At 36.3% G+C, this 27,442-nt stretch overlaps 2 protein-coding genes across 3 annotated transcripts; one reads left to right on the plus strand and one right to left on the minus strand.

The window, feature by feature from the left end:
* Positions 1-239: 239 nt before the first annotated feature.
* apoba (apolipoprotein Ba) lies at positions 240-20,397 on the minus strand. 2 transcript variants are annotated; one of them, XM_051868507.1, is made up of 29 exons: positions 20,264-20,397; positions 19,774-19,833; positions 19,216-19,328; positions 18,853-18,998; positions 18,576-18,723; positions 17,994-18,146; positions 17,769-17,893; positions 16,799-16,887; positions 16,248-16,695; positions 16,029-16,143; positions 15,789-15,932; positions 15,414-15,619; positions 14,712-14,916; positions 14,445-14,624; positions 14,151-14,354; positions 13,858-14,025; positions 13,572-13,777; positions 13,212-13,394; positions 12,984-13,114; positions 11,886-12,096; positions 11,519-11,691; positions 11,255-11,430; positions 11,018-11,139; positions 10,349-10,722; positions 2,569-10,152; positions 2,228-2,339; positions 2,112-2,141; positions 1,821-2,007; positions 240-1,739 (listed from the first exon to the last, which is right to left on the minus strand). In XM_051868507.1, the coding sequence occupies exons 1-29, from the start codon at positions 20,313-20,315 to the stop codon at positions 519-521; spliced, it is 13,266 nt and encodes a 4,421-aa protein (XP_051724467.1). In that variant the 5' UTR covers positions 20,316-20,397; the 3' UTR covers positions 240-518. The 2 variants fall into 2 exon arrangements, with proteins under 2 accessions (XP_051724467.1, XP_051724468.1); XM_051868508.1 differs by lacking the exons at positions 18,853-18,998; positions 19,216-19,328; positions 19,774-19,833; positions 20,264-20,397 and having other exon boundaries at positions 17,994-18,268; positions 18,576-18,709.
* A 1,425-nt stretch (positions 20,398-21,822) lies between these two features.
* On the plus strand, positions 21,823-23,616 carry c17h1orf115 (chromosome 17 C1orf115 homolog). The gene is made up of 2 exons (XM_051867111.1): positions 21,823-22,204; positions 22,730-23,616. Exons 1-2 carry the CDS (start codon positions 21,911-21,913, stop codon positions 22,865-22,867), a joined length of 432 nt encoding a protein of 143 aa, XP_051723071.1. The 5' UTR covers positions 21,823-21,910; the 3' UTR covers positions 22,868-23,616.
* The last annotated feature ends 3,826 nt before the right edge of the window (positions 23,617-27,442 follow it).

Here is a 27,442-nt window from a genome sequence, read left to right on the forward strand (position 1 = left end):
ACAAGGTGCAAGAAGTGAAATCCACAGCCGTGTGTCGTTTGTAGCAATGAAGACATCGCCCTCTTTTGACCAAAAGCTGTAAACGCTATCACAAATTCAATGCAGTATTTTACCAACTTTGGAGAACTGTAAAGGACATTTCTAAAGATTTGTGGAAAAAGCACTCCAAAGTCATCAGTTTATGTAAAAACTCCCTCTTTGTAATAGTCTTTGCACATTGCATATGGTTTTCACTCCAATTTATGTAATGTCTTGCAGCTTTTTTATTTATATATTTCTTTAAATACAATTTTCCAAAATCATTTTAGCTTAATTATATTCTTAAAACATGGTTCACCGAGACAAACATTCCTTACATTACTATATTACAATTACAATTACTACAATTAAATTAAAGATTAAAATATAGAAATGACATACAAACTTCATAATACAGTGTTTAAAGGAACACAATAACAGACAGAAGAAAATAGTAGACAGAAAAAGTGTTTCTAATGAAGACTTTTTAGACAAAAGCTTTACGCCATGCTGGGCCATTCGCTAAAAGATTTCCAATAGAAAGGAAGAGGAATATCTACATCCGTTTTTTTGTTTGAAACCCGTACGTATGGTTCTGTATATGATGGCAATGACTTCATAAACGCAAGATAGCTCTTAAACAGGCTATTGATATACGATTCTAATACCATGAGAAGATCATTCAGATTTGAGTTGAGCTTCTCCATGGATATTTCATTGTACAGCTCTTGGACTTTACTTTTGGCAAAGTCTCTGAGCTCAGATAAACCTCTTTTAGCCTCCCGCATCCATTCACGAATCTTCTGTGTAACTTGTAAGTTCCCTGCCTCTTTGTAAAACCCATTGATACGTGAGGAAATTTCTTCCAGTTTTTCAGTCCTGAGAGAGTTCAGGAACTCTTCTGCTCTCTGGATGTAAACCCTGACTGAGTTTAACAGGTCTTGGAACACCGTCTCCAATTTGAGGTTTTCCCATCCCTCTATTGCCTGCATAATCTGATCCTTTGCTGATTTCATGGCAGACCTTAGATCTTTCAAAATGTTCTTCCCACTAATAACCTTAGTGGTACCAGGAAGAGTAAATTCTACTTTGTTGATGTAACTTGAAATGTAGTCAGCAATGGTTTCCATGAGACTAAAAAACCCTGTAGTTATTCTATCAGTCGTCTTTGAAATGGACTGCCTTATCCTATTGTACAACTCCTGCCCGGTAAGCTTCTCCTCCAGACCTGGAAGATGGAATTTTGTGTCCCTCAAGAACTTCATGGCAGCGTTAAAGAGAACCCGCATGTTTGACTCATACTTCTGAAGGAGTTCATTGGCACTCCTGAAGAACCTTCCGCTCAACTCTTGAAGATCAATCTGGGGAAAGTTCTCCAGTGTTCTCCTCCACATATTTTTACCATGTTGTCTGAGCTGCTCAACTGAGGTCTGCAGAGCATCAATCAAGGACGGGATCTGCTGGTAAGCTCTGTCGATGCCATTGGAGAGTGCGTTCTTCAGTTTTAGGACAGCCCGGTTCAGGTCAATGCCAAAGTGATCAATGTGGTACTGGTTGATAAACTTGAGAAGAGCTGCTGTGATAGACGGAAGTCTGTCCTTAAGGCCATTAATCATGTCTGAGAGTCCATTGATATGATAGCCAACCTGAACGCTCAACTTTTCAGAGTTCTTCAAAGTCACCTTGAAACTCATCAGGTCTGTGTCCTTGTCAGGGGTTGACTGGATAAACAATGCAGACATTTTGTTAAGATATTTAAACAAGTTGTATAAATTGTTGACAAAAGATTATCACTCTCTTACCAAATATCTGCTGAACAGTTTTGCATAAAACTGAGATGGTGACCTCCTAGTGAACTGGAACCCAATAAAGCCAGCTGCTGGTGAGGATATCGAGGATGTAATTCCATTGTTGTGCGATGCATAACGAAAGCTCATGTCAGCAAAGGTCTGGCTTGCTACATCAATGCCCAGTGTATGACGTGAAGGACTGTAGTGTAAAAACACATTCACAGTAACATTAGTATGGCAATTTTGCAATGCATAAAGCAAAACAAGGCCTACTGTATGTAAAACAGAAATTCAAGTGATTACCTAGAAACTGAAGACTCTTCACGTTTCATTCTGGAGAAACAACAAAAATCATTAGGAAATTATGACAGGAGACTTTATAAATGTGTAGGTTTGAGAAACTGATGAGTTGTTCTTACCTTAGATTCTGACTGAGATCATGCTTCCAGTTTATATTCACATCACGATGGGTGAAGGTGCTTTTTCCATCTAGACCCAGAGCTCCATTCTCAAAAATGATGGTGGCAATCACTAAAAATGGAATGTGAAAAGGAATAAATATAATATGAATATTAATTAATAAAATTAATTGAGAAATATTGACAGATCAATTGTATATATCCACAATATATATTATTTATTATTATATCTCTCCATGTTTAATTATTGGTTTGTTTAGAATTATATAAATGTAATATTATGTTTGTTAAAGTTATTAAAAAGTGCCACTAATATTCATATGAACTAGCAAAAGTCTTACCATCCAAGTTATACTCCAGGAAAACCATGGTGGACGTGCAAGTGGACTTCAATGTGCAAACAATTCCTGACTCTGTGTTTTCCATATTTCCAGTCCATGTATTGTTGTGAACTGGGGAAGACATTTTGACAGTGGCTGACAGGGCACCAAAGGTTGGAATAAACACACCAGCTGGGAGATGGAGTGATATCTCTGGGACTTCAATTTTTTGTTCAGGGATGATAATAGTTGGCAATTCAAAATGATATAGTGTTTTTGTGATGTCATCCAGACGTATTGGGTACTCGCCAATGTCGAATGCTTTGGGAAGGTTAAATGGTGAGATGGTAATTTCATACTGTGGCAAACTTACAAACAAATGAGCCATCTTGTCTTTCAGATATTTTGTTTTAGCATTTATGCTAGGGATTTCCACTTTTGGTAAACCAGGCAAAATTATATCAAAGTTAGGTGTACTGATCTCATTGGGGATTTCTAGATTTGTCAAATCAATGACAAAGGACGGTACATGGAGAGTAGTGAAAGGTACAGTAAACTCCGGAACAGCTATGACTGGTGGTATTGAGACATAATCAGGCAGGTCAGGCTCTTCGAATCGCATATCAACCTCCCTAATCATTTGCGGAATTTCTTTAAACCAATTCGGAATGCTGACTGTTGTTTGCGGGATATTAAACGTCACGCCATTTTCAAACAATCTTGTTGGTAGCGCAAACAGTGTTCCCTCCATGCTCTTGGTGTATATCACAACAGTTGAAACATTGAGGAACTGTAATTGGTCAGTTTTGGTGACCTCACCAAATTTAAATATGTCCCATAGACTCTTATGGTAGACTGGCAATTTGATGGACTTCAGGAATGCAACATCCCCCTCAATGGATTCAGACATTTCCATGCGGATTTCAGACTCATCGTTTGATAGTGTCAGATCAGAGGAATGGATCAGTGTTGCTAGTTGTTCCTTGCCACTCCAAAGTAATTTTTGCTTGTCTGAAGTAATGGAAAGATCTGCATTCTGCACCATACCAGCATGACCGAGGTCACTCGGCTGTGATATGTCAATATCAAGATTAGCTGTCAAAGTCGTCAGTGGAACAAACTCAAGTGTCAACCTCACATTTTGCTTTCCGTTTGTTGAAAACGATGCAATACTAACTGCATTAGTGCTTGTGTAAGTCATCGTAGCATAAATACGCCGCAGAGAGGCCTCAAGAGCGAGGTTCTTAGTGATGTCCATATTCAAGGAACCAGCCTTTTGGTGGTAGATCTTAGATGTTACATCAGTTTTCAGTGTGGAACGAAGACCATTGGCATTCACATAAATAGTTGCTTCATTGGCCAAAGATCCAGCAAGATTTGCACTTTCCATGATGGTTGTATCTGTTTTTCCGTTCCAAGTGCTCTCCAAAGAGAAATAGGATGACAGCGCCTCGAGAGCAAAATTGTGATCAATGCTTCCAGTGCCTTCCATCTTGATTACAGGTAAATTATATATTATTTTAAACATTAGATTAGAGGCTATATTTGGTTTAGACTTAGTATTACCACGAACCACTTGATGTAGGTCCATCGTAAAAACTGGAAGCTTAATTTTTGCTAGGTTTGTTAAGGAAGCCTCCATATTCCTCTTGGTGAGGCTCACAGTGCTTTCATGACTACATTCAGCACTCATATGTGCAAAGGACAGACTTGTGGCCATCTTCAGACCTCTCCTTTTATTGATGGTGGTACTACCATCAAGTTTAGCTTTTAGGACATCGAACACGGATGTTGACGAGACATCAAACTTGATGACAATGTCAGACTGATTATACAGGCCACCATTGGCATTCAGAGATATTACAGGAGATTTGATTGAGAAATCATATGTCATATTTCCAAATGCAGGTATCATGATGTTATTCTGAATTTCTGGTATTGTAAATGTGGGTAGGGTCAAGTCTCGAAGCGTCTCAGGCACATACAAGACTGGTAGCTCCAAAGATGGAAGCACAAGGGTGTATGATGGCACCGAAAAACCCATCAAAGGAACTTTAAAGCTTGGTGTGCTTACCTCCTTGGGTATGAAATAACTAAATGCGGGCAATTCGGCTCGGAAGGCTGAAACCTCAATGTTTAGTATGGGTATGGTGTATCCAGGAACAGTGAAATATCTTGGTGGCTGGTTTGATGTGTCAATTTTGTACTTTTCATACTGAATTCTGGCTTTGTTGTAGGAATTGGTGAGGGCATCAAAAATGTGGTCTCGTCCGAGTTCAAAATGCAGACTCAAGATCTTGGCATTTTCATTGAAGGTTTCATAGATCGGCTCAAGGTTTAGATCAAATATGTGCTTGTCTGGGTTTTTCTGATACAAGAGCTTGAAATCAATGTCAAATGATTGCTGAGGAGTGGTCAGAAGATCTTTCAGACCATAATCTTCCCAAAGAGAAAATTCTTTGATTTTTTGTGTTTTCATACCCAGGTATGGGATCATAATTTCTGGAATACTGAGTGGAACAGTCAAAAAGTCAAGATTGGCTTCACCATCAACAAAACCATAGATTCCAGCTTCATTTTCACTGTTATCCAAAGTAAAGTTGTGTTTGTATTTGTACTGATTGAAGCGAGCCAGACCTACCCAAAAAGCATGTTGCTTATTGGAGTTCAAGGTAAATCCAAAGTCATCTTGGAGATCAATTTTTCCAGTCAGCTTTAGAGGCAAGAGAATTTTAGAGTTACCTTTATTTCTGCAATCAAGTGTGACCTCAAATGGTTGAGCCAAGAACTCACATGCGTTGGATATACTTCCACTCATTTTTCCAATGAGCTCAGCGTTATGTGAAATTCCTATTTCCATTCGGACATCCTCCATTTGAGCCTTTCCTTTAAGCGTCAAAACACTGCCCTTAATGAAAGGCGCCTCAGTCTCAGCCCTGGCATCAACAGTAATGTGGCTCAGGATGACAGACTCTGCATTAACTGACTGCTTCATCTTAAGGTTTCTGCTATTTGTTTCTCCTTCAAAATTGAGCCTTGCTGCACCAGCGTTGACAGTGAACTCCAAATTGCTCTTGTGTGTAATTTCATCAGAATAGTCATCAATGGACTTGATGGTCCTTGATTGACTTAATGGAGACCATTTTCCACTTCCCACTGTTCCAATGGTCATGGATATAATCCCGGATTCAAAGCGAGCCTCTGCTCTTTTGGTTATTATAGCCTGACTGGAAAAATCTATGTTGGGTATGTTCAGATTATGCGTGTAAGTTGTGTCTATATTTGCAGATATTCCATTTTTTAAAGCTATGCCTACATTGTTAATCAAATCAACTGTGTATATATGAGTGATGACTTTAGCAGCTGTCTTGACTGTTGCTTCTGCTGAAGGACCACTTAAGAGAACAGAACCCTCATGGTCAATTCCAAAGGCCTTGTGACTAACTTTCACAGTCTCACTAATAACCATTTTTCTCATTTTTGGAGCTTCAATTTGAAGCATTGCATCCAGAGTATAGTTAAGAAATTCAAGGCTTGACTTTCCCATTGAGTTCAGAGTAGCTTTAAACTGTGGAGATTTGGGTGTTCTGGTTGTGTTCTCGAGAGCTGCTGATGTCATCATTGTATAATGAGGAGAATCTACTTTGAATTCTCCATAAAGTTTGCCGAAAGCTGGCAGGCATGGTTCAAAAGGAATTTCAGGTATTTTGACATCAGGAATTGGCAACATGGTGATCACAAAACTATCCAGTTTCAGTTTTGGAACAGTGATCTCTGGGAATTTAATCTCTGATAGAGTGATCTCTGAGAAAGTAAAATCAGGCAAGTCGGAAAGATAAAGAGCTCGTAAGTTCCCGAAGATGGCTTCAGGGACCACTTCTGGCATTTCTATCTGGCGAACTTTGTCAATGAAATCAATAATGCTCTGCTTGATTTTCTCAAAGTCAACTGTGATGGAAGGAAGACTGAACAAGTCCAGAATAGTGAATTCTGGTATTGTTATCATTGCTGGAATTGTAATATCATGTATCCTTGCCATTTTAATCTTAAAGGCAGGAACCTCAAGAGTTGTGAATGGAAGAACAAAGGTAGGCGCATCAATTTCTGCCATCTTTAGAGCGTTGAGAACTCCCTCCACAGCTTGAGTGATTTGATTGAGGAACGTCTTATCTTCAACCATCTTCTTAATTTCATCAATGAGTTTTATGAAATGTGATGAGATGTATTCAATCATGTTGACGTAAGCACCACTTGCCCTTTCCAAGTAAAGTGAGATTTCATCTCTGATGTCCATGTCACTGATTCTCTGCCTCGCATCCTCGAGAATGTCTTGGATCTTCAGTTTTATGTCTTTATATGCAGTAGTGTCAATTACATCTATAATATTCTTGCAAACTTCAGCTATCCTTGTATTTTTCATTTTCTCCAAATAATCAAAAACCGTCACCTGCATCTCTTTTATAAACTCTCTGGATGCCTCTATTTTTTGTGGGATTTCATAAACTTCATTTATCTGCTTGTTAATATAATTGACTATGTTCTTTACTTTTTCATTTACTTCATCAACAAATGTGTTGTAATCAAAGGTTCTTAATGTCTTTATAATCAAGAGAATGTACTCATTTAAATAATCTATAATCTTTTTGAAATCTATAATCTTTAACAGAGCAACAATTCTATCCAAGACCTCCATAACCTTATCCGAGATGTACTCAAACTGGATAGATTTTAAAGTATCCACAACAGCCTGCACCAGCTCTTGGATTCTGTACTGCTTGACTAATATAATGGCCTGCTGCACAAAAACTTCAATTTTCTTGTCAATTTCATACCTTAATATAAGCTCTTGTGCATTTAAGTAAACTCTATTGATTTTCTGTGGAACTTCGTATTCATCTATCCAGTTGACAATGACATCCTTTGCAGAATCCAGCACTCTCTCAATGTCTTCATATGGGATTTGATCAGATAGTTCTTCCACATATTCAGTCAAGTCAAATGAGATTATATAGTCTCTCAGACCGTCAAGTAACATCTTGATGTCAAATGTCTCAACAATCTTCCTCAGTTCGCTCAGCTTTTCCTGAAGTTTGGTTTTAATTTCATATTTTGCATCCAGTTGTTTCAACCAAGCAGCACTGCTGTCCTGCAGCTTTTGTAAATCAATCTGTCTTATTATATCTTCAATACCATCAATGCCTCTGATGATTGTTTTGGTTATTTCATACTTCTCATCAAAAGCTTTAAGTTCATCTCCAATCTGCATCAAAATGTCAGAGACAGAATTGGCCCACGATCCACTCTCAATGGCATCTTTGATTTGAATCATCAGATCCCTAATTCTTGTTGCTAAATCAATAATTTTCTTTCCAGAAGCTTGCTTAATTTCCTCTGCATATGCATCAAGGTCATCTATTGATACAGTGTAGTCATGTATGAGGGAAATCAGCTGGTTCTTGACATTGTTGACTTTGTTCTCTAGGTCCATGTCCACTATGATGTCATTCACTTTTTGTGGGAGTTCATCCAACTTGTTTCTAAACTGACCTATCAAACCATTGATATCTAAACTGTTGATGTAGTTTTGGAGGGATTCAAATTTATGAAGAATTGCATTTTTCATTCTTTCAAAGGCAGCAGGGAAGCTCTCGATGAATGGAAAATAAATAATGTGACAGTCTCCGTTCTTATCATACTTGACAAACCCAGAAGCACTAAACTTTTGATTGTCTAATGGAATATCACTAGATATTGTTTCAGTGTTCAAAAGATTTGTTTGAAGCACTCCAGAGAACTGGACCCCCATCTCATTTTCTTTGTTGTAAATATTGACATCTTGGTTGTATGCATGATTGTTTAGCTTTGACTTAACCTTCCATACCACAGACTGTTCATTAGGTATCAGAATGCTGTCAAACTTGTTTTCAATGTGCGTTTCAAGTGACTCTCCATTTGGCAACATGTGTACAGCAGAAGCTCTGCATTCATGGGACTTAGCAATGGCCAATGGTTCAGCTTTCAAGAGGAACTTACTGTAGAGCTGACCACTGTGTTTACCATAAAACTTCACACTGCCATCACTGTTCAAAATGGCATCGATTGTAAGGCTAAATGGCATGGCCATTGTGCGAATGTTATTTTCAAGACGTAAAGATTCGCAATTTACTTGTGTCTTGCTGTTCATAATAGAAGACAGTCCAGCAAAATCCAAGTCGAAGTTGTTACTTATCTGGGAATCAAAGACTTTTGCTGTTGTATTGCATTTGATGGTGCCAGCCAGATCTGCGTAAGTAAATTCACAGCTGTGCTTAACATTATCCTCTTCCCCGTACTTCCCACTGAGGCTTCCAGCTACATCCATCTTAAATGGCTCCATCTTTAGGTGACCATCACCACTGAGTCCAAAATCAAAAATCTCAAGTTCGTTATTGGCACTTATCGATGTGATAAACGGCCTCATATTAATCTTAATGTCGTGATTGTAGGACGCTCCATCACAGATGAAACTGTCCATTTTGGAGCGGAAAGCTAAGGTCCATAACGTTATAGTCAGGGTATGTGTGCACTCCGATCTCATTTTTTGTAAGTTACCCATCATAGTATTAGACAGACTCAGTCCTTGCTTATTAATACCAAAGTTCATTGTGTTTCTTGCAGTTCCATCAAAGGCATTCCCTTTAAAAACACTGGTTAGAAACACTTCTTTGGGTGAAATCTTTCCCTCCACATTGAGCTCAACTGTGTTATCCTGTGTTGATCCTTTTGATACAAGGGACATGGAGGTTCCATCGCCATCAATACCACCACTGAAGTTATTTTCAAAAGTCAAAGAGACTCCATCAATGGTTGTCATGCAACTGGTCGTCAAGCCATTTGCTCCAATAGTAAGTGTGCCTTTGTGTGTCCCACGTCCATCTTCAAAATTCAGCAAACCTTCTGTGTTAATTTCAAGGCCGTTACTGTTTAGGGATCCAGTTAGGAGAGAGTATGCATGATGTGTTGCATCATCTGCCTGGGATTCAACTTTCAGTCTGGCTTCCTCACTCGTGACATCAAGTTCAGCTTTACAGCGGAGCGCTTTTCCAAGTGCAGTCGTGCTACCATCCGACTTCACAGACAGCTGGCCTTTCTTGTGCTTTAACTCTGCCACGTGCTTCAGAACATCATTTTGCGCATTTGTTTTGGACAAAAGTGACAGCTCTCCATTGACGTAGGATCCTTTGATCACATTCTGACCTTGGATAATTGAGGAGTCGAACTTCAATGTGGACTCTCCTTTTCCTTCTCTTTTGAGCATATTGTAGATATAAGTTTGGCTAAGGGTGGAGTTAGCATAGAGAGAGCCTATCCTGATAAATCCATCAAAGTTTCCATCTCCAATGACTTCATCACTCGAGGAAGCTGACTGAGCCGAATAATACACAGAGGTGTCTAGACCAAGTGGACTAGATGCTTCAATCCTGTAGTTGGTCCTACCACTGATTTTATCAGCCATACTCATAGTTTCAAAGATACTCAGGCTGGCGTCAAGTAAACAATGACTGAAGGATCCATTTACAATGTACTTCAGAGTATCATCGACTGTACCAGTGATCATACCCATACCTATGTGAAGAGAAAATAAAAATTACATTTAATAAATAATGAATAATAATAATTAGTAATAATTTAATAAAATGTGATAATAATAATAACAACAAAGTGTTAATGTACAGAAAAATTTAAGTGAAGTAAAATAAATTCAAATAAACAGAAGATGCCATTATGACATCTTTGTGGTGATTTTTGATGACTTAAATACCTTCAATTTTGTATGACAGGGGTGTCACAGGGCAGCTGGCCATCACTTTGTACTTAGCAATGTAACTAGGAACGTCAACAGTGTTGTTTCCACCTAAGATGGAACCCTCCCAGTCATAAAAGTTGCTGTTCATCTTGACAGACACCTCTGCTACACCTAATATGGGTAAGGAGAAGTCTAAACTGCGGGGAATTGTGAATGATGGAATCTTATAGTTGTTCTCAGGAATATCCAGGCCAATGAGAGGAATTTGAATCTGTGGGAGTGTGAGGGTGGGAGGGATGTTTAGTTCAGCAGATGACTTTCCTCCTAGGAGAAGAGGAAGTGAAATGGAGATTCTGCCTTTGTTGAACTGGTATCTCATCAGTGCATCACTGAACATAACAAAAAAAACACGAAGAGAAAAAAAGTTTATGCTCAGTATCAACGTATATAATATACCTGCATTTAAACACTACCAGTCTAAAATTTGGACACACATCACTGTATTTTCATTATACTATATAAAATATTAATGTTAATGTAATACATTGATCTTTTGTGACAAAAGGCCCCCATAGTAGTCTATATATAGACCCTTGGGAAAACCCCTTCATGTGACAACTAGCCCCGGCCTCCCCTATATCAGCGTTTTTTTTAATGTAAAAAGTAACGAATAGTGTCACTCACGATTTAAGATATATTTTTTCCGGCAAAGATGGCAAGGTGAGCTCTGGGGTGCTTCTCTTGCTCCTCTGTATGTTCACAAATGAACTGCCTGCTGCTAATTTTTCCAGCCAAATATTCACTGCCTAGGGACAAAAGGACTAATTATGAAATGTTCATTTTCAACAAAGCCATTAAAATAGTCAAATGGTAAAATACAGGCAGTTCAAACAAATTTCAAGTTTGATTTGATGCACTTACCTCTAACCCTTTTGAAACAATGTGACGAAGTTTCATGTCAGTCTTGGTGACTTTCTGGTCAAGGATATCATCAATACTTGCCTGCAGCTGGCTACGGTACTCCTCCATATTTGGAAAAAGTTTCTCAACTTCAGAGTTTAAATCTGACTTCATTTCAAGTTCAACTTTATTATTATCTGCAAAGTCACCGAGAAAATAATGAAAAACTCAATGACAAATTCATTTCAGGAATGTTTGCTTCATTAGCAATGTGTGCTTCATTACCATATCGGAGTATGGCTTTCTGCACAGATGTTGTCTCCGGCATGTTAAAGGCTGTTTCAAGCTGCAGGACAAGCCCGTTGTTATTCTTTAAGGTGGCAGTGGCAGAGGTGTCCATCTGTAGTGCTGGCACTGCCAACTGAAGCTCAATCAGACCATCCCTCATAGACTCCAGCCTTCTCAGAAACACAAACATATCCAGATTAGCATCATATGACGCTGCCCATATAAGTACTGTATATGTCATGTTAAAATAAAAGTCGCCATAACGCTGATGGGACTGCATTGTTCCTATATTTTTCCTCCACTAGTACTGAGTGTTTACTAAATAAATAATTTTTTAAAAAATAAAAAGTTGTTTATACTGTACCTGGCATGCCCAACTAGGGAAATCTGTGGGATGTCTTTGTTAGTTACATCAATTGTAATACCACGCATCTTTTTTCCTTTAGCACTGCTATCTGTAACTGCCAACTTGATGCCGGCTTCAAAGTCATAATCAGGGATCTGAAAATCAGTGGTGAGGACGTTCTTATTGCGATTGTATTTCACAACTGCTGTGGCTTCAGTTGGTTCAGCACCTTAAAATAAAAGGAACTTATTTTTAGACAGATTTCACATTCTTATATACTAGACAACTCATTCATTGAAATGCAAGCAATCTTGACTGAATAATTAAGTTATTTTTATAAACCGCAGATGAATTTTACTGGACAAAATCTGTGTAGTGCAAGATGAGTCATTCGCATCTTTACTCTATTTTCCCAAAAGGTAGAGTGGTACATTTTTAATGAATGTACACTAAACATACAGTTTAAAGGTTTTTGAAAAAAGTCTGCATTTATTTGATCAAAAATACAGTAAAAACTGTAATATTGTGAAACATTATTACTATTAAACATATTATAATTTTTTTATTAATAGTAATAATAGCTGTGGTAGTAAAATATATAAAATATTATTAAATACAATTTAAAATAACTATTTTCTATTTTAATATATTTTATAATGTAATTTATTCCTGTGATGGCAAAGCTGAATCAGCCATTACTCCAGTCTTCAGTGTCACATGATCCTTCAGAAATAATTTTAATATGCTGTTTTTTTTCTTATTATTATCAGTAGTGAAACCAGTTGTGCTGGAAGTTTTGTGGGAAACTGTGATACATTTTTCCAGGATTCTTTGATGAATAGAAACTTAGAAAAGAACAGGATTTATTTCAAATAGAAATCTTTTGTAACATTATAAATGTCTCTCTAATGTCACTTTTGATCAATTTAATGCATTCTTACTGAATATATGCATTAATTTCTTTCAAGAAAAATCTTACTGACCGAAATCTTTTGATCTGTTAAAAACAACTTTTGACAACATTTAACACAAGCATATACTGTAGATGACCTCAAAGCATAAATGTTAAATGCAACTGTTAGAAATAAAATAAGAAAGAATTGTTTGAACACTTACTCTCAGCCTTGAGAACAATTTTAACAGAATCGACTTTATGGCGCCCCTCCTTTCCCTCCCTGAGTAATGCATAGGCAATGGTTGCCGTGTACTCAGGCACTTCTCCTGTAGGATGAAGTTCCAGAGCAAGCCTGGAAAGAAAATATTTATTGCTATTATTGTTTTTAAGTGCATACACCATAGAAGTAAATAAGTTGTTTGCATACTGTACATCCACCTGTTTCTCACCTTGTCTCTCCTGTGAGAGGATAGTACGGGGCATTATTGGTTAAACTAGCATTTGAATAGCGCAAAATGGTGCAGTAATTCATCCCAGGAAGGATGGGATTACACTCTGTTGAGTCAGTCCTGTCCTCTACCATGGAGGGGACAATCTTAGTCTGAGTGGAGGTCACTGAAAGCAACTTGTTACTGTTGTGGAAGAGAAAGAAGACACATTTTTCTTTATGCTCCATTCAAATCTTTAATCTCATTCAATGCTACAGAAAAAAAGTGACCCTTGTGAGTATGCAATAGTATGAGTGCATTATAAAAAAGCATCTGACAAGAAACAATAAATGGAGGATACTGAGAGTTTAGATGGCCTACCTGATGCTGAAGAGCTGGATGTTTCCCTGTGGTGCAGGGATAGAGAGCTTGATCTGACTGTCACTTACAGTGACTTTGGCATTAACAGCGCTTTCATGGTACATGTTTGTGTGTGTCTCAATCCCAGCTACCACAAATTCTGGGATATAAACGCCCATTTGAGTAACAAACTCCACTCCTACGGATGGCATGAATGAAAGCTGTTGCTGTGAATAAAACAGAAAAACACTAACAATTTGCTACTTATTTGTGACATGACAAAATTTACACTAGTGAGAAGGATTACCATCATGCGGTCAATGGTCATGCCTCCTTTGACTCCAGGGGCCAGAACTCCAGATAGGGAAAACTTCAGTGGAAAACCAGCACTTGTAGGTAGTATAAAGGCCTTGTCCAGGAACATATAGTGGACGAAAACCTCATTGTCTAAGCTAGATATCAGCTTTCCCATTAACTGCAATGACAAGAGAATATCACACTTAAATTTAATTACAGTTAAATTTAGTTGATGAAGACTGAGATTTTTATGGTAAATGCAATTAGTATACCATGCTTTCAAACACTATGAATAACACTTACATTCACAGACATCGACTTAAATGTTTCTGTGTATAGTTTAATGTACTGAATGATGAGACTGAGCTCATTGGTCTTCAAGTATCCCAGTTCTGTTCCCATAAACCGTAGGTAGGCCAAGCCTTTAGGAGCATCTTCAATCTGTTCAAGGCGTTTTTTGAACTCTGAGAGGTATTCTTCCATATTCCTCATAATGTCCTGAGGGACCTTAAGGGAGAATATTTTTAAGCATTATTTTTTATTTAGATGCATTATCATTATACACTCAAATGATTTAAGATAGAATAGAATATTTACCTGTCTTTTCATCCTTTCACCTCTTAGTGGGGAAATCCACTTATCCAAAACCCGTTTGATGGGATGTGGAATCTTGTCAGTGGCCCAGTACATAGCTTTCGAGATTGTATCAGGGAAGAAACCATTTTCACCAAAGAAAACTTCAATGGCCGGCTCAAAGCCTTCGCCTTCAAGACCAATCTGAGAAAGAAGTGATCACATGCATTCATAAAAATAGAAAATATAGACACAAAAAATATAGAGCCTTATGATAAACTTATACAGTACCTCCAGTATTTCTGCATTGAAATTGTCAAGTGTGGTGGCTAACATGACTTCTCTGGGCATGTAATTGGCAGAGTCAAAAATCATGTTGCTTTCTACTGAGCCAACCAGAGGGACTTCAATTTTGTAGCTACGTGAGAACTTAGTGAAGTCCATAGCGTTAAAGCTTGCATCCCCCTGTACAGCTTTAAGAATGTAGTCCTTTGCTCTAAACATAGACAAAAATAACAACAAAAAAATATTATGGATACACAATATATCAGTGCCATGTCAGCCATAGGCTAATATTAGACTTCTTTTTTTTTATAAGTTATAAGTATCAGATACTTATAATGGATATCAATTGTGGATGATTAATTGGATATCAATTGTGGATACATTTGCCATAATCTAACACTTTAAAAAACGCTTTATTAAACACTTTATTAAAAACCCTTGGTTTAATAACATTGTTAATGTAATTTATAATGTTATGATGCCTAAATTTACTTATAGAATTTTAGTTTAGAGTGTTTTGTGATTAATTTGTTAAGACAAATCTTCAATCTTAATACAACATGGCCAAAACTTCGAACACTTTTCAACATCCATTGTATAAGTACATTTTCTGCTTCTGCTTCCAACTAAAACATCAAGACAAATCATTCTGAACTACAAGGCCATATTATTAAACACATTTAGTATTTGAAATATTAGTGTACATACGTGCTCAGGTTTGGATCTTCTGATTCCAATATGTTGGCGATATGGGAGGAGACAAAGCTCTTAACCTGCTCGTTTTGCTCACTCTTAAGCTTCCTCAGCACCTTGTTTGCAACCTCAGGGTTCCTCATGAGCATCAGATATGCTGCGATGCGTTTTTGTGCAGGTGCCTCTGTATTCTCATACTGTTGTATCAGGGCACTTCTCACCTAGTAACAAGAAATCATAATATCAAATGCTTTAAAATGAATCAAGATCATGCCGTTTTTCACTTTAAATTATTTTCAAGAACTAAACTTTTATTTGAGTAACCGATGCATTTGAGAACTAGAATGAGTATCATATAAATGTTGTAAATCTTAACAAGAGTTGATTTACATCTGAATTCCTTTCCATGAGCCTGAAAGCCTGGATAGCTGCTTTTTGTACTGGCAGAGAAGCATACGTCTGGCCCATGCAATTTAGGAGAGAAGACTTCAGAGATGGGAATCCCTCCATGTACTTTCCCATGACACCAATAACCTGTACAACAAATACTCTGGTTAATAATGAATAATTTATGTTTATCATATATTGACACTTGGATGGATAAAGAGTCTTGTTAGATGTGACATATACCCTTAATGTAAGGAAAGTGCTGTCTTCATCTCCAGAGCAATCACCTAGCATGAACTCCATGAATTTAGCTACTTCCTTCACTTCACGTGTTGACGTTGCTTGGTCTTGAGGAAGTCTGGTGCAAAATATAGAATTATCCATTAAAATTTCACTTAAAAACAGGAAATCTTGACCTATGCTAACTGAGAAGCTAACTGAGTAAACATCACCGACACTTACTGTTTCACAGTGTTGGCAAGAGCGTACATGATGGCTTTCCTGGGCTTGTTTTGGGCCATGCTCAGCATATCTCTAACCCTCTGAGGGTTTGCCTGGGGTAAGAGACTCAAAGCATAAACTATAGCATCCACCTCTCTGGCTGACTCATCAGAAGTCCTGAGGATCTGCATGATGGCACTGGTACATTCATTGGTTCCACACTGGAAGAGTGTCTGCCATGTAAGCCACTCTGATATTTTCATCATCTCGTCAACAGCTCCAGAAAGCGTTTCATTTTTCAAGCCACGGACTTCAGACACCAACTTGTGGAAGAGGCTGGCTCTCTGTTGACTCTTTCCTGAGCTGCTAAGCATATTCAGCTCTCTCATTGTGGCAAGCACATCATCCTTTGACTGAACAGGAAGTTTGTCCTCCACCTCCTCTAAAAAGAGCTTCTTCTCAAGAGCGTCTGTTCAGAAGACAAAGACAGAGGAAATTTGTTCATTTATTCATATTATCATACCTCTAAACCTCTCAAAAACTAGCAAAATACAAAGTAGATGGCTACTCACCATCTTTGCTGAAATATCTGCTGTTTATTTTCACTGAATCCTGTAGGGTTAGACTCTGTTTTACTTCTGAGGAGATACCATACTGCCCCCTGTAGGAGAAATCATAACATTGATTTTCATGAAGATTATGTTACACCAGGTTTGACATCAATTATGTCATCTTCATTTTTTTTGTGTTAAATAACTAATCACAATGCGTAAATTTGAAAGTTTAGAGAGCTAAGATGTAGAGAAAGACTTTCTGCAAATAACGGCTTAATTTTACTTTCTTAAAGCTATAATATAATAATAATATAATACAACAGCACAATATAGTCATTTAACAAGTATAGGACTATAATTATAGTGCTATTTTGTCATTTTTGGAGCTTGACAGTTACACCAATCACCCAGCTAACAGGGAACGTTCTCAAAACTTAGGCTGAAGTTCTGACAAGGTTCTCTCAAAGTCATGAGCAAACATTCTTCCAGTAAAATTAACAGAGTCATCTGGTCTTTAGTGATGTTCTTAAATGTTTTTTGTTGTTGTCGTTGTTTCTTTTCTAGAAATGTTTTAGTTGGATAGTTGTCTAATGTTTTTTTTTAATGTTCATAGCGTTCAGAGAATACTCAAAAGTAATATTCCCATAATGTTTGCAAAATGATAAATTAAAGTTCCCTTAATGTTGGTACGTTTGAAAAACTGGACATTTTGAACATTCAGAGAACTTTCAGAAATGTTTTTATAACTTATTGGGAACATTAGCAAATTGTTCTTAGAACATATTTGTTAGCTGGGCAATTTCATTGTATGAAAAAGAACAGTGTGAACAGCCTACAGTTAGATACATCACCTTTTGTGTTAAAAGAAATCATAACAACATTTGAAACGACACAAGGATGAGTTTAACAGAATTTTTGAGTATCCATTTCTGATCAGGTCAGTAACCAGGCATCCAAAACAAAGCCTTTATGGGAAGTGAATACGCACTCGTGTGAGAACGGGATGAAGAGATGCTTCTCTGTACACTGGGCTTCAGTCATGTGCTTTCTCCTGTTGTCAAACTGATAGTGGCAAGTCTGAGTACTGCTAATTAGCTTGGACATAGGACCATTCTGCAAAAGTAAATTTCAGTTAAGTTGTATGAGTAGCATTTTTGACTGAGATGTATATGAAAGAATGGATATTGAAAGAAACAAGTCATGTGTGTCCTACCAGGCCAGGCAAGAGAGACAGGAGGCTGGTTGGGAGACTGTGAGGTGAGAAATGGCTGCAGTCCGACAGATCTCTGACTACAGTGACATCTGTGTCAATGTCCTTCCGTGAGTTGACTGTGACACGAGTCTTGCATATGCCGTGGACTGTACTCTTAAAAATTAAGAACATTGAAGAAGATAGGGAAAATCTGTATTAAATCTATAGAGGTGTACAGCGGGATCGTCTGAAACGTCTGAAACCACTTTTAAAATGTGCATTTTTTCCATTTGAACCTGGAGATAAACAAAGTTTTAGGATTATGAAAAAAATATACAAAGTTATGATGTAAAATGAATAAAATATTAAAAATCCAGCACATTTTCTAGGTCACTAATCAATCGCAAAAGTAAATTTGTGACAATGAATATGTTAACTTAAAATAACACAAAGCAGAAGCATTTTCACTACTGGTCTCAGACTTTTGGACACCACTGTATATAAAAGAAGTCTATTTTATATATGACAGAAATACAACGCATGGAAAATGAATGGTGTCGACAGCATTTGTGTGTCTACTCTACATTTTTGTTTTTATCTCACCATTTTTTCATTGTGTTCTTCCTCCAGGACTGGCACAAGAAGAGCAGAGATGATTCCTCTTTTGATGTTCAAAATGTTATCTGGCTCATCCTTCTCTGGATAAATGGAAACACTGGTTACCTGCTCCACCACAAAATTCAGAGGGTTCCTGGAAAGGGATATCAAAAATCACTATTCAGTGAAATAGGATACTGTATTATCAATACTGAAGGAACTGGGGGTATTTCCTCTATTTAAGGGGAGGAATATCCCATATATTAAGGGCTGTTCCACATACTTCTCCATAGCAACCTGGAAGGCCTCTGCTCCAGCAGCCTGTCTGTAAACAGGTTGACCCTGTGCGTCGATGACTGACACCTCACTCAGGACACATTCTTTTGTGTGAAGGACAAAGTTGCAGGTCTGTGGGACCTCAATTTCAACCTGATGGTGGACAGGGAATATACATACAGTACACACAGTATAATAATATAATAATCATAATATCTCATAATATATATATATATACACACACATAGCCATTTAAATTGTAATGATAATTCACAATATTACTGTTTTTAATCATGTAAATTCAGTCTTGGAGAAAAGGTAGTGAACGCTTATAAAAAAGAGGTTAAGCCATTTTAAGGATTTTTTTTACCTGACAGGAGATCTTCGGCCCATTCCTGAGGTTAGCTGTACCCGTCACCCCATTTTTGCTCTCGGCTGTATACTGATAAACATATTTTCTGAGGTTCTTGAACCTTGCAGACACTTGAAAAGAAAAAAGCATTTAATAATTGTTATTATTACTGACAATAATTGTCACTGTATAATAATAATTTTATCACTGACAATAATGACAATTACAAATAACAAATTTGTTGTTGTAATTATTTCACAATTGCTTGGTTTCACTTGTTTAATGTTTCTCATGACTTCTGCAGTATTTCAGAGTCAGTTCTAAGCAATCAGATGATCTGAAGACCTTTGGACCATTTGTTGACAGAGTGGCACCTCTCTGATTCAATATTCTTGACACAGACACATGTACCGTGTACCAGGGTTCAGTGCTGCTATCTTCAGCAGCCGATAGTAACATGGCAGGCCAGACTAAAGAAACTCATCCTGATTGGTTGAAGATAGAGTAATATGTCACAACCAACTAACCTAAGGTTAGTTAGAAGATAATCAACATGTTTTTTTATTGGTTTCTTACACGGGCATATGGATGGTTGTCCTTCTCCACTGTCTTCCTCAACTACCTCAGCATATGCTTCTACAGAGACAGAGAAAAAGTAGCAGCTCAATAAATTAAATCAACTTTATGTTTAGCAAAACGCAGCAAATCTCAGTAAATGATAACTACACAGTTTTAAGAAAGGAGGACAGAAAATAAAACTTAAATGTAAAAACAGTGAACAATCTCTAGACTTTAATTTCAAGCACTGCAATATCTTAACATTTCTATCATTTGTTTTCATAATAAATACTAGAAACTTTCATAAGACAAGGCATTTGAGTAACAGAAAAATATACTAATAATACAAATAAGAATAACAATAGGATGAAAAATAAGAAAAATGGGTGAATTGGGCAAATAGGAGTAATAGTAAAAAGGGAAGATGTAGATAGCACAAATATTGAGTACAAATGTTTAGTACGAACTTTATAAAAAATTTTTAAAAAAATGATATAAATAATCTTACCTGCAAATAAATGTGCACTGAGGAAGAGTAATAGACACAACTTAGTGTCCATCTTTATTTTAAAACTCTTTCTTTCTGTTTTTTCACTAACTTCTCTTAAATATTCCCACCCAGCCGAAGCTTTATAGCATGACCCCCACCCCCTAAGCCTCCAACTGAAACCTCCTCCAATCAGTCAAAAGACCACAAAATGACAACTCTGACTTGTCAAAGTTCATGAACATATTCTATTTGAGAACACAGGGAGAACTCAAGAAAAACATGATTAATAAATATGTTAATAATTGCAGGGCACCTATTTTTGTCTAATAAAACATAAAACACAAGCATATATATGTTTCTTTTTTTTCATTTTCATTTCACTTTCAAGCATGCATACACCTACATATGTTTAATTTTGCAAGTGTATAATTGCAATTATACACTTGCAAAATGAAACTTGAGTAAAAATGAAAATTTTACAGGTTTCAGTAGCTGATGTTTCATGGCCAAGTAAATTTTAATTTTCTGACTGTACTGTATTTATCCACTGTCCTATTTTAAATGGTAGTATGTCGTAAGGCCAGATTCACAAATCTAATCAATATGTTAAATAAGGCACAATGTATAGGAGTCCAAGCTGATAGGTTAACATGTAAAGTAAATTTCAAAGTTACAACATAAGAGGGTTGCATAATATTCACACTCAACTTCTTGACAACAAAGAAGAAAATTGTCTTTTTTGTAAGTTACAAAACAAAACAAATAGTATTTTTCAAGCTAAAACCCCCTAATCAAATAGCAACTTTTTTGTCACAATGCACAATGTAAATAATATATATATATATATATATATATATATATATATATATATATATATATATGCGGATTTGCATGTATAGTAAACCAGTAGTTGGCGTGAAAAATAGGCCTATGTCTTGTGGTCAAAGTCTGTTTTAGTCTAGAAGGTGTCTGAAATAAAACAAAAATAAATAAATGTATATAAAATGCATTTATCAGTTTATATAGTTATATAGATACTTCAATATGGGCAATATTTATTGATAATGCAACAAAATGTAAAGATTTTCATGCCAAAACCTAAAATGAAATAACCTAACCACATACTTGGCCTGGCAGACTAAAATATTGTAGGCCTATATTCTTTTAAATTAAGATTTATTATATTATCATATTTCCTTTCTCAAACTGGCATATGGCCTACCTGTAAACTCCATAAATCAATGGGTGATCGCAATGTCCAAAGGGGTGTAATGTTTGAGTGCATGTAAAAAGAAAAGACTTTTTTTTATTATTATTGTTTGACAAAATCAAACAATCCACCACTTACTCTCACACATAGCCTATACCATATCTCAAGCTGAACTTTAAGTCCTGTTTAGTTTAAAATGTTGTAATTATATTTCAAGTTGCAGCAGGCTCTCGAGTAGTGTAGGCTATAACACTTAGCCTGCAGTAAGTGGAAGTAATCACTTACTGAATACCAACTTCAAAATGAAAAGTGATACTCAAACCAGTCTAAATGACACATAACATCAGGTTCGCCGACAGCGCATGCGCTAAACTATTCCGGTCGAAGTTCAGTGAACTTCGCACCTGACAAGTTCAGCTAATTCCAATGGACAGTGTATTTTTGATGTGAAGAAAATGTCTCGAAAACGTGTCAAATTCAAGCGGAAATCAAAACACAGAAAGGAGGACAAATCTAAAATTATTCCTATGAACGACGCTCAATCAGCTAAGGAAGGAATCAAGGCTCAGGACGAGCCTCATATACTGGACTCAACGAAGTGCGTGAGCAAGAAAGAAAAGTCCGCCAAACAAGTGCACATCGCTTTTCTATCGGAGAAATACCAACCGCTGGTTGAGGAGGATGTTGTTGACCAACCACGAGATGACAATATCAAGAAAAAACAACACAAATGTAAAAGTTTAAGAAAAGTACGTGGTTAACTGTTAAAGTTCTTTGTTTGTCTGATGATCATGATTGTTTACACATGACGGTAAAAAGGCTATAGCCTATAATAACAAATTAATTAAACATTATTTCATATGTTTGAAAAAAATCAAAAGCATGCTATTGATTGAAAAATAGCCTATTTGTCATAGGCCTGCTATATTTGTCTTTTACAAGGTTAGGGTATAGGCATAGTAGGCTAAGCAATCTAAAAACTAAACTTAATTAAAATGCTAAAATACGTAGGCTAAAACATGTAAGCAGACATTTCTTATTTTAATTGGTCTTCTCAACAACTGTTGTTTTTATTGAACAACAGTTCTTCAATGTGGTTAATTTAATCTATTGACAATATAGTTTCTCTTCATAAAAAGTTTGAAAACAAGCTGCTTTATCATCATTAAAATAGAAGTAGGGGGGATTTTGAATACTGTATTGTTTTATTCATCTTTGTTCATCCACCCTTTTTTAATTAATTAATTAATTTTATTTTTTTATTTTTTTTGCAGAATGTGGGGAAAGCTCTTCGTTACAGTTGGAAGTGTTTAGTGGTTGGACTGCAGAACTTGAGCACAGCCTATTCTATGCCACTGGGTGTCGCTGCCACAATAGTGCCAGACATCCAAAGAACGAGATCTCACGTCTAACACATGACTCGAGATCAGGCGGTTACACTATGAGTAGCACACTGATCAATGTTGGACCCCTATTTTTACTGCAGGCACTTCCATATCAGTGATGTCGAACTATGATCTATAAGTGCAAAAGGTGTATTTTTATTTATATGTCACTGTTATCAAAAGAGAATGGCAAGGAAGAGACATTTTTGAGATAATTTGCCTTTGACAAGAAAATACGAAGTCGGCCTAGATGCTGTGATTGACTACGATTATTTACACATAATTACATATATTTTTCTGAAAATGCACAACTGATTAAAATATTTAACTCTACAGGCTTAGGCCAAACATGTTTACCAAAGAGAGAAGTTCTTGAATTTGATCTTTGATATGGTGGATAAAGTAAGTATAGAATAATGGTATTGTGGATGTTATGCCAGTGGAGTGGAGTGCTCTCAATGACAAGATGTGAACTGAATAGTGATGCTGAACAGGTGGAACAAAGTATGTTAAGTTTGTTATCATAAGTTGTATTGTTTCTCAAGATTTAATTATTATTCTTCTTTCTGAAAGTTGCAAATACATTGTATAAGCATAAATGTGATTCAACAGCACTTTTTGTACTATTCTGCACTTTTTTTGTAATGTGAAGAAATTTTTTTAAACAGGATTTAGACTTTGAATTGAACAAAAATATTGTTATTAAAATAATGTGTATTCACAATTTTGTACAAATGAATTGCATAAGAATAAACTAGACTTGAAATGCTTGCTAATATTGCTAAAACTATTTCAAGCCTGAAATTAACTTCCACTTGTTCACCAATAGGTGCCAGCATTGTCGAAGAGAACAGAAATGAATACATATAGATACAGATAGATGTAGACAGACAGAATATTATCTATGTACACTATAAAAAGGTTCTATAGCCTATGGGCCATAACCACCATAGGCATTGAATGGGACAATAATTAGAAATTGCCAAATTGTCCATTTTTGAGATATTAAACATAGGCCTATGAATAAGAGTGAATGTGTATATTTTAAAATAAAATATTTGCAAATTGTTTAAATTGATTACTTCAGTTCACAACTAAAGTTAGACCTAGAATTTTTATCTTCTTTAATCCCAGATGGAAAAAAACATGAAAGAAATGTCATCAATTACTCACCATCATTTTGTTCCAAATAAAGAGATATTTTGAATGAAATCTGAGAGATTTCTGTCTCTCCATTAATAGTCCACGCAACTACACTTTGACGCTTCAAAAAGTTCATCAAGAGATTGTAAAATGAATCCATATGAATCGAGCGGTTTAGTCCAAATTTTCTGAAGAGACTCATATGATTAACAGATTGAATTTACACTTTTATTTACATATAAACATTGATCAGTGAACACAAACAAGCTCAACTGTACATGCTTGGCGTGACGTGAGAACAAACATTATTGGTTCTTACGGAAGCTCAAACATGCTGCGTAACACACAAGAATGAACCTCAATAGTTCTCGCATGTCAAACAAGCATAAAAGCCTAAATGAAATCTGTTCATCATATAGGCCTAGAGCAATCGTGTCTCTTGAGAAAATTTGGACTAAACCACTCGATTTATATGGATTAGTTTTATGGTCTCTTTATGAAATTTTTGAAGCGTCAAAGTGGTAGTTGCGTGGACTGTCAATGGAGGGACAGAAATCTCAGATTTAGTTAAAGGAACACTCCACTTTTTTTGAAAATAGGCTCATTTTCCAACTCCCCTAGAGTTAAACAGTTGAGTTTTACCGTTTTCGAATCCATTCAGCCAATCTCCGGGTCTGGCGGTACCACTTTTAGCATAGCTTAGCATAGTTCATTGAATCTGATTAGACTGTAAGCATCTCGTTAAAAAATGACCAAAGAGTTTCAATATTTTTCCTATTTAAAACTTGACTCTTCTGTAGTTACATCATGTACTAAGACCGACGAAAAATTAAAAGTTGCGATTTTCTAGGCCGATATGACTAGGAACTATACTGTCATTCCGGCGTAATAATCAAGGAACTTTGCTGCCGTACCATGGCTGCAGTAGGCGCAATGATATTACTTTTCATTTTCCGTCGGTCTTAGTACACGAAGTAACTACAGAAGTGTCAAGTTTTAAATAGGAAAAATATTGAAACTCTTTAGTCATTTTTTAACGAGATGCTAACGGTCTAATCAGATTCAATGAACTATGCTAAGCTATGCTAAAAGTGGTACCGCCAGACCCGGAGATCGGCTGAATGGATTCGAAAACGGTAAAACTCAACTATTTAACTCTAGGGGAGTTGGAAAATGAGCCTATTTTCAAATAAAGTGGAGAGTTCCTGTAAAATATCTTCATTTGTGTTTCGAAGATTAACAAAAGTCTTTGGAACGACATGAGGGTGAGTAAATGAAAGAATTTTCATTTTTGGGTGAACTAACCCGTTAAAGTGTTAAAAATGAAACAAAAATAACTTTATTCAACAATATCTTCTCTTCTGTGTCATTCTCATATGCTGTTTGTGTCCAGTGCTTCCAGGTTCAATGTCAGAATGCCGACTCATTATTAGCCGGCTCCTGCTTCAGCATCACACGCATGCGTCGTGCTGCTCACGTGAACAGCGTTGGCCAATACTGAGCCGCCGTTCTGACGTACAACCTGGAAGCACTTGACAAAAACAGCATAGAAGAATAACACAGAAGAGAAGATATTGGTGAATAAAGTCATTATTTTTATTTCATTTTTGCACGCAAAAAGTATTCTCATCGCTTCATGAAATTAAGGTTGAACCACTGCAGTCACGTCGACTATTTTAACAACGTCTTTAGTACCTTTCTGGAACTTGAAAGTGGTGGTTAAATTGCTGTTTATTGAGGACCTCTTGGATTTCATCAAAAATATCTTAATTTGTGTTCAGAAGATGAACGAAGGTCTTACAGGTGTGGAACGACAAGAGGGTGAGTAATTAATGACAGAATTTTCATTTTTGGGTGAACTAACCCTTTAAATCCTTTTAATCCTCATTTAATCCCTTTAAATAAAAAGACTAAAAGACTCCAATTTCATAAATTAAACAACACATAAACTAGATCACTAGAAAAAAATTGAGATAACCTGTTAAACATGAAAGTATTATGCAATAATTTAAGACATTTCTCAGAACATTTTTGTCATAAAGGGTTCTTTCAAACTGAGTCAAGAACCCATATAGAACTAGGAGGATGTATTTAAATGAATTGCTTATATAAACACCTGAATGATTTATTATTATTACTGATTTGAAGTGTGCTCTGGGTATCAAGTTTAAAGTAAATATTCAGATACCAAATCAAGATAATAATGCAGAGTACTCAAGACAGTGTCTTGTAACTTGGTTTCCCACACACAATATTCTTGTTTGATGTTTTCTGGGTTGTTCCATTTTTACTAATTAATTAATTTAATCCACATCACCATGCCAGGGATTTCCCCACAGGTTCATTTCCAGTCATTTCATCATTACCTCAGATTCACCACTTACACAACACACCTCATTGCCTTTATGTTAGCAGGCACAGCATGGAAAGGAGTGAGCGTGACAGAGTCAGTGTATACATTCACAGCAACATACCGTTGTGCTCTAGTGTAAGTCTATGCATGGAAAGCCACCAGATAAGTTTTAGTCATTTGTAAAGTGAATTTTGTTGTTGCTTAACAAAGGGAGGGATGTTAAAAGTCAGCCAACAAGATGGCCATCAGCAAGGAGGGGAACAGCTGTTACAAAGATAGGAATGTTTGAGACTTAAAATACACTTTTTTTTTTTTTATTTATCAGAGGGCGTTGGACAGGGTTGTATGGCTGAAATGTGATCTATGGACCAAAGGAGATTAAGGGTTCATGGGTGTATTCAGCTGGCACTCTCCTCCTTACAGGTGCTGTGGTAGAACTTGACTTAATAGGTGGGCTGTGATCACTGTTACGAGATAAGAAAACACTCTTTTTAACAGGTGCCAGGTCATTCTAAAGTACATGAAGCAAATTAAATTAGCATTTTATGTTATTATCTACAGACTTAACAATAATACACTCATCACTTAATCTAAAAGTCATAATAAAGAACTACAAAAAAGTCTGAGGAAGAAAAAAGTACTCTTCTCATCTTCTCTACTCATATTTTAAAACTTATGGCATTTTAGACAACCATTGGCTACCATGAATATATATCAGCAGTAATTTGTGCTAAATATTAAATGCATATTTCAATATCTTAGAGGAAAAGGTTCTATATAAAACCTTAAAGGGTTCTGTCAGGCACTTCATATATAGAACCTTTAAGGGGTTCCCATCATGGGATCATTTTATAGATTTAGTTTTAATTAATTAATTTTAATTACATTTTATGAATTAAACAGCTCATAAACATACTTTATCACTAGAAAAAATAAAATAACCTGTTAAACATGATTTAAGACTTTTCTCGGTAACACTTCACAATAAGGTTCATTAGTTAAACATTAGTTAATGTATTAACTAACATGAACTAACCATGAGCAGTACATTTGTTACTGTATTTACTAATCTTCGTTAATGTTAGTTAATGAAAATACAGTTGTTC

Source organism: Ctenopharyngodon idella, chromosome 17 (genome assembly GCF_019924925.1).
Source record: "Ctenopharyngodon idella isolate HZGC_01 chromosome 17, HZGC01, whole genome shotgun sequence".
NCBI lineage: Eukaryota > Metazoa > Chordata > Actinopteri > Cypriniformes > Xenocyprididae > Ctenopharyngodon > Ctenopharyngodon idella.

Excerpts from the sequence above, each read along its gene's own strand:
- apoba (XM_051868507.1), bottom strand. The coding sequence starts at position 20,315 with ATGGACACTAAGTTGTGTCTATTACTCTTCCTCAGTGCACATTTATTT. Across the intron at positions 16,888-17,768 it reads TTCATCCCGTTCTCACACGA|GGGGCAGTATGGTATCTCCT; the intron begins GTGCGTATTCAC and ends TTTCTCCTACAG. Across the intron at positions 11,140-11,254 it reads TTGTTTCAAAAGGGTTAGAG|GCAGTGAATATTTGGCTGGA; the intron begins GTAAGTGCATCA and ends TTTTGTCCCTAG.
- c17h1orf115 (XM_051867111.1), top strand. The coding sequence starts at position 21,911 with ATGTCTCGAAAACGTGTCAAATTCAAGCGGAAATCAAAACACAGAAAG. Across the intron at positions 22,205-22,729 it reads AATGTAAAAGTTTAAGAAAA|AATGTGGGGAAAGCTCTTCG; the intron begins GTACGTGGTTAA and ends TTTTTTTTGCAG.